The 16,776-nt window shown below is 37.8% G+C and overlaps 1 protein-coding gene across 2 annotated transcripts in view; it reads left to right on the top strand.

Moving 5' to 3' along the window:
• The window catches only part of actr5 (actin related protein 5), a 37,026-nt gene extending 20,555 nt beyond the window's left edge, over window positions 1-16,471 (top strand). Inside the window, exons 3-9 of one of the 2 annotated variants that reach the window (XM_079427954.1) lie at window positions 5,823-5,992; window positions 11,074-11,291; window positions 11,362-11,499; window positions 12,763-12,861; window positions 12,971-13,110; window positions 14,538-14,670; window positions 14,980-16,471. In XM_079427954.1, coding sequence (XP_079284080.1) covers window positions 5,823-5,992; window positions 11,074-11,291; window positions 11,362-11,499; window positions 12,763-12,861; window positions 12,971-13,110; window positions 14,538-14,670; window positions 14,980-15,261 — 1,180 coding nt within the window. In that variant the 3' untranslated portion in view covers window positions 15,262-16,471. The remainder of the gene's footprint in view (window positions 1-5,822; window positions 5,993-11,073; window positions 11,292-11,361; window positions 11,500-12,762; window positions 12,862-12,970; window positions 13,111-14,537; window positions 14,671-14,979) is intronic. The other variant, XM_079427955.1, reaches the window with a different exon arrangement.
• The last annotated feature ends 305 nt before the right edge of the window (window positions 16,472-16,776 follow it).

The raw sequence follows: 16,776 nt of genomic DNA, 5'->3' as shown, positions 1-16,776 counted from the left end.
CGATTACCGGTTTGACGATAAATCATGATAAAATTCCCCGCGGTTAGTATTACCGTTTCATATTTTAATTATCATTAAAACCGTATTCGATTACCGTGATTTAAACAACTCGCGATAAATAAATACTGTCCAGCATAAAGCAGAGTTTTCAGTAACAGTCTCACGTGCGCACAGCAGCACAGTAGTTTCGTTCTGAGTGAAAACAGGGCGGAAAAGCTGGGAGGTTTTAAAAGAGTGCTTAGGGAATTATACAAATTAATATATCAATGAATTAATCATATGAATGTACCTCTGAAGGTTCGGACTGTCTTCAGAAACAATTCGATGGCATTTTGTTTTCATCTTAGCTCCATGTAATACCTAAAGGAAGTGTTCGCGGAGTTCACAGGAATCAGCTGTAATTCAGCTTTTCCGTATAAAGCGCCACCTGCTGCCAGAGAGTGGATTTACAGACACTTATTTACATTCAGTCTGTGTGCAGTTTCTGTCTGGCCAAAAAATTGACCAAATTTGCATGACCTGCTGTAAATTTTAACCGGTTGATGAAAAACAAACTTATGTACATTTAAACAATTCAGATATGCTATATTGAATTATTTATGGAGCAGATAAAATACATATAATCATTTATTAATTATCATTTTAATTTAACCCTTTTCTTTAAAGGCTGAAATGTGTGGTCTACCTTTTATGTTAAACTTTTTCAAAGCTTTATTTGAACATTTACATTATTTATTTGAACATGCTATTAAACTGGTGTCAGTCAAATTGTCATTTAAAATCCAGACCTCACTGGTAATGTTATTGTTTTAGTGATTATGCAAACAAAAAGTCATTTTATTTGCTGTTTGTTGATTTTTAAGTATGAAACTTGGTGAAGTGATTTATGTTTCGGTACTTTTTGAACATCTCCAGCACATTTTAACAATACCGTGATAATACTGATAACCGTGATAATTTTGGTCACTATAATCGTGATTAGAAATTTTCATACCGTTACATCCCTATTTTGTACCCTTCCAAATTCATTCTGCTACAGTACATTCTGCTATCATACATTAAGTAATCAGGAAAGGTTAGAGGGCCTGTTCCAGAGGCAGCCATGCATGCCCATGCCATGACACCACCTCCACCATTCTTTACATTTTTGCTTTCCCGTCACTTAAATAAAGGTTCATCTTTGTCTCATCGGTCCATAAACACAGTTCCAAAACTCTTCTTGCTCACCTTTGTGCTTTTTTACAAACTCTAATCTTGCCTTTCTATTTTTGGTGCTGGTTAGAGGTTTGCATCTTGCTGTGTAGCATCTGTAATTCTGTGTCAAAGTCTCCTGAAGACAGTAGATTGTCAGAGCATCACCCCAGCTTTCTGGAATTTGTTGGTGATTTTACAAACACGGATTTTAGGATTCATTTTCACAGCTTTTATGATTTGTCTGTCATCAACTACTGTTGTTTTCTCAGCCGATCAGGTAGTTGTTGGTTGCTGTTGTCGCTGGTGGTTTCCAAACTCTTGATTTCTCCATGCCCTTTGTTTTTGCTAGAGCTCTAATGGACTTCCTCTTTTCTTTTAGCATCCAAATTGCTTGCTTTTCTCTCAAAGTCAGCTCCCTCATCTTCATCCTGGTTTGTGTGTGTCATCATCGAATGCAAGATTCAGAATACAGAAGTAATCAGAATCAGAATCAGAATGAGCTTTATTGGCCAAGTATGTTTACACATACAAGGAATTTGTTGTAGTGACAGAAGCTCCACAGTGCAACAGAAAGACAGAAACAGGACAGGACACAGATAATAAAAGAATAACAACAAATAGGCAATGTACAAAGCAGCAAAAACACAATATATATGTAATGGATATAACTGATACGACACATTCCCTGCATTTAATATCTGAAGAATTAATGCAACAGGACACAGCTGATCACTTAGACATGTGAGGCAACTGTTCCAATACTTATGCTCACATCAGATAGAGGGATGAAAGTCTAAATGTGCTGAACTTCTTAGCTGGTAAAACATCTACAGGTACATCTAAAAAAAAATTAATATTGTGAAAATGGTAAATATTTTTTGTCACTCATTTCAGAAAGTGAAACCCATATATTATATAGATTCATTACGCATAGAGTGAAATATTTCAAGCCTTTATTTCTTGAAATTTTAATGATTATGGCTTACAGATAATGAAAACCCAGAATTCAGTGTCTCAGAAAATTAGAATATTACATAAAATCAATTAAAAAAAGGATATTTTAAACCGAAATGTCAAGCTTCTGAAAAGTATGTTCATTTCTATGCACGCAATACTTGGTTGCGCATGAATTACTGCATCAATGCGGCGTGGCATGGAGGCAATCAGCCTGTGGCATTGCTCAGGTGTTATGGAAGCCCGGGTAGCGGCCTTCAGGTCATCTGCATTGTTGGGTCTGGTGTCTCTCATCTTCCTCTTGACAATACCCCATAGATTTTCGATGTGGGTTCAGGTCAGGCGAGTTTGCTGGCCAATCAAGCACAGTAACACCATGGTCATTGAACTAGCTTTTGGCACCTTTGGCAGTGTGGGCAGATGCCAAGTCCTGCTGGAAAATTATATCAGCATCTCCATAAAGCTTGTCAGCAGAAGGAAGCATGAACTGCTCTAAAATTTCCTGGTAGATGGCTGCGTTGACTGTGGACTTCAGAAAACACAGTGGACCAACACCAGCAGAAGACATGGCAGCCCAAATCATCATTGACTGTGGAAACTTCACACTGGACTTTAAGCAACATGGATTCTTTGCCTCTCCACTCTTCCTCCAGACTCTGGGACCTTGATTTCCAAATGATATGCAAAATTTACTTTCATCTGAAATAGTGTTGTCAAAAATATAGATATTTCGATAAATATCGATACTGAAATATCTGAACGGTACCAATATTAATTTCCCGAAGTATCGATACACCGATACTAGCCGAGCTGTCACATTCACTTCTCTCCAAAGGCGCGTGGACAAGCACCACACGTGACCGCACTCGTCTCCTTAGCTCTGGTTAAATAGCAAAAGTGAAGTGAATAGAAAGATGACTGCTCTGGTTGTTAAAGAACACAGCAGGAGCGCTATCTGTAGGGATCTATGATCTCCGTGATGCAGAGAACGCGCACGGAATCCAGTCATAAAAACGGAATTTACAGTTTAACGCGGAATGTCACGGAATTTGTCAAAGTTTGGATGAATTAATCAAAAGTAGGTCATTACACTTAAATCAAATCGCGATATGGACTAGTATCTGTAAATATTAAGCTGCAAAAGTCGATTTAAATATGAATCCTGCATGTTCTGCGCGTCTCTGTGTGAATGTGCTGCACGTGCGGTTGTGTTTACTAATGTGGCGCTCGCGATGATTTCAGCGTTTGCAGTCTCAATGAGGACATAAATACATCAACAATATCTCCAGAACTGATCTGAAAGGCACTTTACGAGCATTTTACCATTTAATTTGAGTAAAACTAGTGTCATATCATACACACACAGAACTTTAGAAGTATTCACGGCAACCCGTCAAAATAAAAGATCGATTTAACTTAGCCTATTAAAGACTGTGTGCCAGAAATAGGCTATATTACTATTATTTAGTAGAATGTACATAATACTACTACTTATTACTACTGTTAATTTTTTTTAAAGAAATAATCACAAAATATTTTTATTTTAATAGTAAATCCCCTTCATTTGCCAAAAATGTAAATGTTTAATTTTCATTAATTCAAATATAAATGAATTAAAATTGTTTTATGCCTTCATCTGATATCCAGTAAAATTTAAATACACAACACAGAATTTCTGAGGGGGAAAACACAGTTCATAAGGCTACTGTAAGAATAAATAAAAATTGTTTGTATGCATTCAAATAGCCTAATAGACATGCTAAAACACAGAATTTGGTAACAATAAAACATAAGGTGAGAAAAAAATAAAACATTTCATACGGCCCTAAACGTGTCATTTTTGTTACACTTTTAATAAATTAAATGTTAAATTGTATAATTTTCATGATTTTAATGAATTAGACATGCTTTTAGATTAATAGCATTTAATTTGATCATTAAAAAAAAAAAAAAGTCCAGAAAATTTCAAACGGAAAAAAACGGAATCCAGAAAAATTTAAAATGGAAAAAATGTAATGTAGAAAAATATTTTACGGAATTTGGGGAAAAATAAAACGGATTTCATAGGGCCCTATATCTGGAAATATTTTGGTTATGAAGCAAATGAGAATATCAACAAATAGAACTTTGGATTTTAATTAGTACATGTATTAGTAAACGTTAGTTTCAATTAACATTTAACTAAGATTAATAAATAAATCAACAAATGCAGTACCTCAAGACATTTTTTTGTTCATGTAAAATATACCGCATGTTCTCGACTTGTTACATTTATCTTTAAATTAAAAAAATTACCCCCTTAATATTGTGGCAGTTTTTTTCTCCATGGTATCGAAAATGGTATCGAGTATCGATATTTTTCAAGGTATCGTATCAAAGTTAGAAATTCCAGTATCGTGACAACACTAATCTGAAAAGAGGACTTTGGACCACTGAGCAACAGTCCAGTTCTTTTTCTCCACAGCCCAGGTAAGACGCTTCTGACGTTGTCTCTGGTTCAGAAGTGGCTTGATAGCCCTTTTCCTGAAGACATCTGAGCGTGGTGACTCTTGATGCACTGACTCCAGCTTCAGTCCACTCCTTGTGAAGCTCTCACAAGTGTTTGAATCAGCTTTGCTTGATAGTATTCTCAAGCTTGCGGTCATCCCTGTTGCTTGTGCATCTTTTCCTACCCAAATTCTTCCTTCCAGTCAACTTTGCATTTAATATGCTTTCATACAGCACTCTGTAAACAGCCACACATTTCAGTAATGACCCTCTGTGACTTACCCTCTTTTTGGGAGAATTAGACGAATTGTTAATTTTGTTATGATAGTATGTCCATTTAGCAGTGGAGACATTAGCAGAGATGGAAGGAATTTATATGGTATCTTCTTGTTTAATGGATATTCATTTATTGGTATCATTACTACCATATTGTCGTATTTACTCTTGCATATCTGTTGTCGATAAATTTAATTTAATCTTATTACGATTGTGTCTTCTTTGTGTTGATGATCCAAGGCTCTACTAGCTATCTAAACCACCAATCTTTCAGATAAATCAGTTGACCAACTCTCTCCAGTTTGTGAATCTCAAATTGTTGAACAGCTTGTGGGAAGCACTCCCAAATGAACAGTCCTTGACTGGTGTGCTGAACTAAGCGAGGTGAGAATTGGTCATCTGATATACTCGCACCTTTAGTGACGTGTGACCCAAAAATCACAATGTCTTTGGTGACATGAGTCTCATTTACTACACAAGCATACATGCATAAATAAATAAGAGTAATTAAGCTTTAAATCCCCCCCCCATTTATTAGAATCATGCTTTTTTTTTTTTACTTTTAATTTTTAAATATTTATACTTTGCTAATTTCCTTTAAACCACTGTTTTCCCATTTGTCAGCAATACGTAGGAAGTGAAAGTTGTTTAAAATACAACAAAATTTAGTATGTAAAAATTAACATAAAAATGAACACATTTTTTTAAATATATTTTAATAAGTACAGTATTTTAATATTTTAATCAGAATAAGTATATTGTTTCATTTTTGCATCGGTTTCATAAATACATCTGTTACTGGCAATGGTTTGTTACTCTGAATGACGATTTGCCAAAAAGATATAATATTGCCATTGCAATTTAAATGTTTTAAATGCATATCATTTGCATATGGATGATTTGAATTGCAGGCTGGATGCTTTGAATTGTAAGCGTGTGAATTTGGGTGGAGGTCAGGCCGCGGCATACCTTCAGAGACTGCTGCAGCTGAAATACCCTGCAAACCAGACTGCCATCACACTGAGCCGCATGGAGGAGCTACTGCATCAGCACAGCTATGTTGCACTAGACTACCAGCACGGTAAACCAGCACTCTTGGAATTTTGTCATTAATTGCAAGGAAACTATTTCAGCAATTTAGAGGAAAACGTGTTTGGTCTGATGATACTAAAATTGAGCCTTTTGAAAAATGTTAAAAGAAAAAAATGCCTTTGCAAATGTTTACATACAACTGTTTTTTTTTTTTTTTTTTTTTAAGTATTACATCAATGTGATTTAATTGTAAATACATTTTAATTTTAGTTTCAGCTTTCAGTATGAAACTAACAAATTTTTTTGGTTTTGTTGCATCATTACTTTAAAGGTGCCATAGAATGGACAACTGTATTTACCTTGGCCTAGCTGAATAATAACAGTTCTGTACATGGAAATAACATACCGTGAGCCTCAAACTCCATTGTTTCCTCCTCCTCATGTAAATCTCGTGAATGCAAAAGACCACTGAAAAATAGGCGAATCAGAACATAACACCGACTGTGACGTTGCAGTCAGGATCACTAATATGTACGCCCCCAACATTTGCATATACCCGCCCATGTTCTAGGCCACCCAAACCTACACAGCCGAATCATCAGAAGTTCTGCAGGTATTGTGAAGAAACAAGTGAGGACAACAGCGACAATGGCAGATCATGGAAATAAATGTTATGTTCCAGGCTGTGCAGGGGATGTGATGTGCAGGGATGGGTTGGTGTCTGTATTGAAAAGTAAATAACGCGTTCTAATAAAATAACACGAGCCAGTAAAGGGACATGGTTAGCTGCTAGCGGTAGCCTGTTACATTACAGTACATAAGATTTCACTTACCACATAAAGAGTAAGGAGAGATGACTGAGGATGATGGTGGATAATTTACAGATCCTGAGCACCACTGACAAGCATCTGATCTTGTAAAATATGTGTTAAATACTGCCGCTGTAGTTTACACAGAGCACGTGCGATTGCAAATCTCAAAAGTGAAAGTAAAAAGCGATAGTGCATTCGACATATTAATAGTGGCTCCCTGATGCCCGCATTTTATATACAGTATAAATACCCAACGATATAACTGCGGGAGAAAGTATTGAAATATTTATTTTCCTCCCTGTTTCCTTCCTGCTGTGTGAGCTACTGGAAATGAGCCGCACTGTGAAACAGCCAAGCAGAGCAGAGCTCAACATTATTATTCGTGACCCTTCCAAATAAGGTAACAGACCATTTAATTCTAGGGATAAATCCTAGGGTTGTAAATGTACATGTAAAACCGTTTCTGGAGATTTTTTTGCCCTTACCTAAGCCACACACCTTCTATGTAGATATTTGAGAACAATATAAAATATTGTATCAATTCATTCTATTTTATTTTATTTATTTAGTAATTTAGCAGACGCTTTTATCCAAAGCGACTTACAAATGAGGATATAAGAAGCAAACAAAACCAACAAAAGAGCGACAACGTGCAAGTGCTATTACAAGTCTTAGTTAGCCTAACGTAGTACAGATAAATATTATTATTAATTTTTATTTATTAATTTTTTTTTTTTTTTAATAAAAAGACATAGATAAAATAAAATTAGAATAGAGAGTGCTAGAGTTAGAGGGTCAAGTAAGGATGGAACAGATGAGTTTTTAGCCGTTTCTTGAAGATGGGTAAGGATTCGGCTACACGGATTGAATTGGGCAGGTCATTCCACCAGATGGGAACAGTTAATGAAAAAGTCCATGAAAGTGTTTTTGTGTGTCTTTGGGATGGTACAATAATGCGTCGTTCACTTGAAGAACGCAAGCTTCTAGAGGGCATATAAGTCTGAATTAATGAATTTAGATAAAGGGGTGCAGAGCCAGTGGTGGTTCTGTAGGCAAACATTAATGCCTTGAATTTAATGCGAGCAGCTATTGGTAGCCAGTGCAAATTGATGAACAGAGGCGTGACGTGCGTTCTTTTCGGCTCATTAAAGATTAATCTTGCAGCGGCATTTTGGATTAATTGTAGAGGTTTAATAGAATTGGCTGGAAGACCTGCCAAGAGAGCATTGCAATAGTCAAGTCTGGACAGAACAAGAGCCTGAACAAGGAGTTCTGTTGCATGTTCCGAGAGAAAAGGCCTGATCTTCTTAATATTGTATAATGCAAATCTGCAGGACTGGGCAGTTTTAGCAATGTGGTCTGAGAAATTTAGCTTATCATCAATCACAACTCCAAGGTTTCTGGCTGTTTTTGAAGGAGTTATGGTAGATGAGCCTAACTGGAAGGTGAGATTGTGATGAAGCGATGGGTTAGCTGAAACTACAAGCAGTTCTGTCTTAGCTAGGTTGAGTTGAAGGTGATGGTCCATCATCCAGCAAGAAATGTCTGTTAGACACGCTGAGATGCGAGCAGCTATCGTCGGATCATCAGGATGGAATGAGAGGTAGAGTTGAGTGTCATCAGCATAGCAGTGATATGAAAAGCCATGTTTCTGAATGACAGAACCTAGTGATGCCATGTAGACAGAAAAGAGAATTGGTCCAAGAACTGAGCCCTGAGGCACCCCAGTAGTTAGATGTTGCGACTTGGATACCTCACCTCTCCAAGATACTTTGAAGGACCTATCAGAGAGGTAAGACTCAAACCACTGGAGTGTGGTTCCTGAGATGCCCTTTCTCAATAGGGTTGACAAGAGGATCTGATGGTTGACCGTATCAAAAGCAGCAGACAGATCCAGCAAGATAAGTAATGACGATTTGGAAGCCGCTTTTGCAAGTCTTAGGGCTTCAACAACAGAAAGCAAGGCAGTTTCGGTCGAATGTCCACTTCTGAAGCCAGATTGGTTACTGTCCAGGAGGTTGTTCTGTGTGAGAAAGACAGAGACTTGGTTGAACACAACTCGTTCAAGTATTTTTACAATGAAAGGAAGAAGGGAAACCGGTCTATAGTTCCCTAAAAGAGTTGGGTTAAGAGTGGGTTTTTTAAGAAGTGGACAAGCCTGTTTAAATGCTGAGGGAAAAATTCCAGTGTGAAGGGATGTATTAACGATGTGAGTGAGTGCAGGTACAACTGCAGGAGAAATGACTTGAAGGAGATGAGATGGAATGGGATCAAGCGGACAGGTAGTAGGATGACTGGAAAGGATGAGTTTAGAGACCTCTGCCTCAGAGAGTGGAGAGAAGGATGTGAACGAGTGTATGTTTGCTGGAAAGATATGTTTGATAGATTGTGGTGTGGAAAATTGTGCAGTGAGGTTTGTAATTTTATTAATGAAGAATGTGGCAAAGTCGTCAACTGTTAGAGATGATGGAGGAGGAGGACAAAGGAGGGAGGAAAATGTTTTAAAGAGCATGCGAGAGTTAGGTGAATTGTTAATTTTGTCATGATAGTATGTCCTTTTAGCAGTGGAAACATTAGCAGAGAAGTCAGAGAGGAGTGATCGATATAAATTAAAGTCAGAAGGATTTCGTGATTTGCGCCATACCCTTTCTGCGGCCCTGAGTTTAGAACGATGTTCGCGGAGAAAATCAGATAGCCAAGGGGCAGAAGGGGTGGTACGGGCTTGACGTCAGAGTGGAACAGAAAGTATCAGTAGCACTGTTAGCATCAAGAGAGGATAACTGTTTAGGGGGAGGAAGTGAAGATGAAACCATAGCAGATAGCCGGGAGGGTGAGAGTGAACGCAAGTTACGTCGAAAAGTGACATGTGGAGGGGTATGTGATGTGTCAGGAATCATGTTGAGGTTAAGAGTGAGGAGGAAGTGATCTGAGGTGTGTAGTGGAGTAACCAGCACATGATCAGTGGAGCAGTGTCGTGTGTAAATAAAGTCCAGTTGGTTGCCTGATTTGTGAGTAGCCGTAGTTAGCACTCTCTTGAGATCAAAAGACGCAAGCAGAGTGTGGAAGTCTGCAGCCTGAGGTTTATCTAGGTGGATGTTGAAGTCTCCAAGTAAGACAAAGGGAGTACCATCCTCAGGAAAAGTTGAGAGCAATAAATCTAATTCATCCACAAAGTTACCTAGTAATCCTGGAGGACGATAAACAACTACAAAATGGATTTTTAGAGGGTAGGTAATAGTAACCGAATGTGATTCAAAAGAGCTGTTGATACTCAGAGAAGGTAAAGGAGTAAATGTCCAATTATTAGAGATGAGCAGACCAGTACCTCCACCTCTTCCAGTCAAACGGGGGGTGTGGGAAAAGGAGAAATTATTGGAGAGTGCTGCAGGTGTAACATTGTCTTCTGGTTTGATCCAGGTCTCTGTCAGGGCCATGAGGTTTAAACTTGAATGACTAGTATTGGAAGTAATGAAATCAGCTTTGTTGACAGCAGACTGACAATTCCAGAGACCAATAGAAAAAGAAAGTAATGTATTCGCAGACATAGGCAAAGTGCGCAGTTTGATAGGATTGCGCTGTCTACAGTGTGTGATGCGTGGCTTGCGAGTGGTAGTGATAGTATTGATCTGGAAACACATAGTATGAATAGGTTATAAAAACTAAAACAGAAGTGAAACAAGTAGTAGGAATAATATAGGATAATTAAAAGTCGATACTTATGTCCTCTGCCGGTGTCCCTGCCTGGTGGAGTCGTACGGTAGAGTCGATGGTCTTTACACTAGGAGGGCTTTACACGAGGGCTGCCGCGACCGCTGCCGCGGTATAATAACCTATTTTATACCCCTTCTAACAAATCACTATTACAATTCAGCTGAACCCACTTTTCTGTTTATCACTAAAAATGGCCAAGCAAGTGCACACACTGACAAGATACGCGATACAGTACGAGACCAAACGCGATTTCAGCAAGGCTCAACACAGTAAACAAAATAAGCGTTTCCTAGCAACGGCAAATGCGCTAAACACTGAGACAAGTAAATACACTTACGAGTTGTTTTTAACTTCCGCTGATAGACTGCTTCTCTTAAAGACCATTTCTTTACACTGTCTTTTGCTGGTGCTTGAACCCACTTTCCTGTTTATCACTAAAAATGGCCAAGCAAGTGCACACACTGACAAGATACGCGATACAGTACGAGACCAAACGCGATTTCAGCAAGGCTCAACAAAGTAAACTTCTATAACTTCTCAGTAAATTCTATGGCACCTTTAAGTGCACTCTACTAATGCATTCCTACTTTCATAAATTGTGAGACAGAGCTGGAGAAGTGGCGAAGTCCTAACTTTTATGAGAGGGAAGTTCACCGTGTGCAGCTGCCATTTTCAGGGCGGGCAGCTGGCGTTTGCGTGAGCGTCGAGGAGAAAAATGAGAGGAAAGCGCAACAGCTCCGCCGACTACAAGAAATCAACAGTCGCCGCAGAGAAGAAAAATTGCAGGAAGACAAGAAACGACTGGAAACGCTTCTGTCTGTGCAGGTATACGCGTTTACATACAGAGAGGTGAAGCACTCTTGTATGCACACAGTAATAGTCAAGTTTCCATCAGGAGCTGCTGGAGGATGGCTCTCTGGAACGATTTCACAGGAGTCTGGTGGAGCTCAACATGGACTCAGCTGAGGAGCTTCAATCTTACATCCATAAACTCAGTATGAGCGTGGAGCAGCACAGGCTCATGAAGGCTGAGGTTTGTGAATGCAGACATACTACTTAGTGATTCGTTAATAACGCGTTAACGCAAGTTCATTTTAACGGCACTAATTTTATTAACGCAGCGCGCATTTTCTGTTTGACCCGTGGCCTAACTGAAGTCAGAGAAATGTATATGCACAGTGTTGCCAACTTAGCGAATTTGCAGACCTGTTAAGCGACTTTTTTTCCCCCTCTTCAAAAAACAAATCTTTAGGGTTTGCCCAAACCTTATTTAGTTTTTGAGACTCGCTGGTACTGGCGCGTGAGGTCTTGCTGTCCCAGCACGAACACACACCTCTCTCTCTCTCTCTCTCTCTCTCTCTCTCTCTCTCTCTCTCTCTCTCTCTGTGCATCTGCTCGGTTCAATGAGCGGTGGAGAGTAGCAGCGCTTTCAGTTAAACACAGATATTTTGTTGCTTCTCTATTTTTACATGCAAATATAGCCGAAATCACAGCACAGCTATTGTCATTATCTTATGTGTATTTGATTTCATCAGACGGTGGCTCAATTATCAGGATTTTAGTGCAGATTAACATCTTGGAAACAAGAGCTGTTTTAATGGATCACGTTTCAGTCACTATATTCATTCCGTTGTCTGACAACAGAAACAGTAAAATATATCAATGAATACAGTTTTATTGACAATTTAGCTGCATCAAAATACAGTATGTGGGCACAGAGAGGCAAAACAAATCTAATAATAAATATTAAATGTACATTTTGCATGTTCAGAAGAAGTGAACTGCCCGTTTGTGCAAAAATGTAAACGTGTAAGTAAATTGCTCCGTGCAAAGAAAGAGAAGTAATCGGAACCTGGAATTTATTTTTTCATGTGTCTAATACACATGAACAAGTTCTTTGAAAAACATCTATGACCTTTGAAACATGTCTAGTCTTCATGCTCTGTTGACTATGGTTTCAATAATAATAAACATACATTTGCATAAAGCACCCATATTTGCCCATGCCCATGTTGATTAGAGTATTAAAAATTTGAAAAGTATTAATTTAAGGTACATTTAGAACAAATAAAAATGTGTGATTAAGTTGCGATTAATCACAAGTTAACTCATGACAATCATGCGATTTTAATCGCAATTAAAAATTGTAATTGATTGACAGCCCTAGTTTCTGGCCTTGTGATCTCATAGTGTTGTCTTTGATTTATTTGAATGATATAATGGGGGAAATAATCATGTTTTGCAAATATGATTTCTTTTTGTGCAAAACTTGTTGTTCGTCATGTTGTTGAAACAGACTGCAGAGGTGGAGCAACCTGCAGAAGATGGGAGTGAAATGGTACCAGATTTAAATCAGGACAATGATGAGCCCGGCAAAACTACCAGTGCCATCCAGGTAATCTTAAAGTAAAGTCAAGGAATGACATCATTTAGAATTGTTCATTGTATTCGTATTCTTATATCATCTGGTCTCGATTTTGCTCTCTTTTTCTACTTTGTGTTAGCCATTGTTTAACAAGGCAGAGTATCATCAGCTGTTCGTGGGCACAGAGCGTCTGCGTGTGCCAGAGATCTTATTCCAGCCATCTCTGATTGGAGAGGAGCAGATGGGCCTGATGGAGACAATGCAATTTGTTCTGGAACAGTGAGCAATTATTAACCCCAGAAATTATATATCAGTGTATTTACACTTGGGCAGATGAATGTGTCTCAGCAAAACACTTTTAAATCCAATCTGATTCACATGCTATACGCAAATATAACAAGTGTTTTCTCTGTTATCAGCATTACATTTTCAAAATGAAAGACTTTGGCAAAACGTTAGATTAGGGAACAATTCACTATTAACTAGTTGCTTATTAGCATGCATATTGATTAGGGATGTAACGGTACGCATACCGAACCGAAACGGTTCACGGGGAAAATTCCAAATGGAAGTGATCATCCCTATCCCCTTGGAGTGGGGACTTTGGAGTGAACGGGGCACATGCGTGCTATTATGTAGCCGTTTGGAATGCACTCGGTAAAGGGAGAGATGTAATTTCCTCATTATCTTCAGCTGGGATGTTCCCGTGACAACGCAGCATGGTGTGCTTCAGCAAATTCGCTGACGGACACCTGCATTAAAAAATATACATTTTATATTTTAAAAAGTTTTATACATATTAGTTTTTATATATTATATAGCAAAAAACTTTAAAAAACGTTTTAAAATATAACATGCATGTTCATTTGCAACAGTTATGTTAACAACACTAAAAAGTCATTTATGCTATGCCATTAAAACAGCGACATCTGCTGACATGCTGCGTTGTCACTGGAACATCCAAGCTGCAGTTAATGAGGAAATTACATCTCTCCTTTTGCCAAGTGCATTCCAAACGACTACATGATGGCATGCACGTGCCCTGTTCACTCCAAAGTACCCACACAAAGGGGATAGGGATGATTACTTCCATTTGGAATTTGCTATGTGAACCGGTTCGGTACGCGTACCATTACACCCCTAATGTTGACTGTTTATTAGTACTTATAAAAGACATATGTAACCCTTGACCACAAAACCAGTCATAAGTTGCACAGGTATATTTGTAGCAATAGCCAACAATACATTGTATGGGTCAAAATTATCGATTTTTCTTTTATGCCAAAAATCATTAGGGTATTAAGTAAAGATCATGTTCCATGAAGATATTTTGTAAATTGCCTACCGTAAATTTATCAAACTGTAATTTTTTATTAGTAATATGCATTGCTGAAAACTTCATTTGGACAACTTTAATGGCGATTTTCTCAATATTTAGATTTTTTTGCAACCTCAGATTCCAGATTTTCAAGTAGTTATATCTCGGCTAAATATTTTCCTATAAACAATATTTTTATACTTATATATACTTTATATATATATATATATATATATATATATATATATATATATATATATATATATATATATATATATACTTATATCTCAGTATACAATAGTTACAAGTTCAGTTTGAATCCAAACTAAAACACTGAAAGTGAGGCAGTGCTCTGATTTCAGTGTTGTGTGTGTGTGTATCTTTGTAGGTACCCGCCTGAACTGCAGGAAGCACTTGTGAAGAATGTGTTTTTGACTGGAGGAAACCTGCAGTACCCTGGACTAAAAGAGAGAGTACAGAGAGACCTGCTCGCAATCAGACCCTTCCAGTCACAGTTTAAGGTCAGATTTTCACAGTCACGACTACTTGAATTATTCTGTGTGTGATCCAAATAAGCATAGTTACCTAGATTATGGGGGAGACACATCTTTACCCTGCTTATCCCTTCATTCAGTAAAAATATGAAAATTTAAAAGGCCCGTTGGCTTCGAAAAGCATCTCCTTTGTTCAGTTTCAAAGGATGTTTTACCTGTTGTTATAATAATAATAATAATAATAATAATAAGTGGCCATTCTACTAAAATTTGCATTATGACACAAATACATGGGATCATAAAGGGTGATTTGAGTATGTATCTCCCATCTGTTAGGTGTCTCTGGCGAGACGGCCGGCTCTGGATGCTTGGTTTGGGGCATGTGAATGGGCATTAACGAACCCTGCTGAAGCTCAGGGCTGGATCAGCCGTCATGATTATGAGGAGAACGGAGGGGAATATCTTCGAGAGCACTGTGCCTCAAACATCTTCATACCCATGAAGCTCAATAAACCATCATTAGCCATAAAACAAACACTCATGGGAAAATGCTTGACGGACACAAGCCTTCCTGACACCACCAGCAATGACAAGGACAATGACATTTCCCTGTCCTAGTTTTAAATGTGTTGTCCTGATTGATGGAGACTTCTAACAGTTTGGACCTTTGATACTGTATGGCATATCTGTAGCCATCAATGCCTGTTTATACAGTTGACATGTATATTTGACAATGTTATTGGTGATCAACATTTTCTAGAATAAATGTGTTTGACAATGTGTGTGTCTGTTTTAATCGGTGTATAAAGGATGAGAATTTCACATTTACAAACACCCCATGTGTACAATGATATATACTGCTGTATTTTTGATGTTGTGGGCCTATATTTCTGCTGGAGGTCCTGGACATCTTGTTATCTAACATGGCGTTATGGATTCTATAAAATACCAACAGATAAAAAATCAATAAGTGACTGACTCTATTAGAAATCTTATAATGGGCCATGTTTGGATCTTTCAAAAGTACAATAATCCAAACACAAACCTCAAAAACAACACAAAAATTAGTCACTGAGCACAAAACCAAGCTTCTGCAATGGCCATTCCAGTCCTCTGACCTGAACCCTGTAGAAAAAAAGTGAGGTGAAAAGAGAAGAAGCACCAACATGGAGCTGGGAAGGGTCTAAAGGGTCTGGAGTGATTCTGGATGAAGGAATGGTCTCTGATCTCTTGTCAGGTGTTCTCTAACCTCATCAGGCATTATAGGAGAAAATTTAGAGTTGTTAAACTGGCAAATGGAGGTTTCAAAAAGTATTGAATAAAAGGGTGCCGTTAATTGTGGCCGATGTGTATTAGAGAAAAACATTTATTTCATATTGATATTTCCCCCCATTTTACATCTCATCATCCAATGAAAGGTTAGATTTTTGTGAATTTTTAAAATAAAAGATCAAAAGGATTAACAATGCAGATTAATTTTCACAGCCACCTTAGATCATATTTAACAAGGGTGCCAATATTTTTGGCCATGACTGTACATAGTGTGTTTTCAAATTCACACTGTTTCTACAAGTTTCAACATTGTTTTGCTTTGATTTAATGTGTAATCTATTGAAGAGCTGTTGCAAAACCCTCAGTGTGTCCTGTGCTGTATGCAGATGGAGATAAATATACACTTATGATGTTGAAAACGTTTTTAGAACAGTTTTTGAAAGTACTTGCTCTATAATGTAATTGTTATATGTAAATGTTGTATATGCTGCCTCAATTATGTACAACCTTTTATGTTGTCTGATTACTTATTACTGATAAAAAATCTCAAACTCTGCATCACCACCCTTTTGATCTCATGCCCAGCAAACTGAGAATGGACCAGTTGTGTAATTGATATGTTGAGATTTGTTATTTTATAACTGCAGTGTCACAGTGCCATAATTTGATTTCTAAGGGCAAGGAATATGAATGAATGAATGAACCAACCAACCGTCTAGCCTTGGGTCAGCCTTGGGTTTTAAGTTCCTGTAGTTAAAAAAAACAAACTGCATTTTAAGTTTTAATTATGGTCACTAATTATCTTACAAAAAAGATATCATTTTATTACTTAAGCAGATTATGAGGCTTTTATATTAGACA

This window comes from Barbus barbus (assembly GCF_936440315.1).
Source record: "Barbus barbus genome assembly, chromosome: 11".
NCBI lineage: Eukaryota > Metazoa > Chordata > Actinopteri > Cypriniformes > Cyprinidae > Barbus > Barbus barbus.
This window is presented reverse-complemented; position numbering and strand designations above follow the sequence as displayed.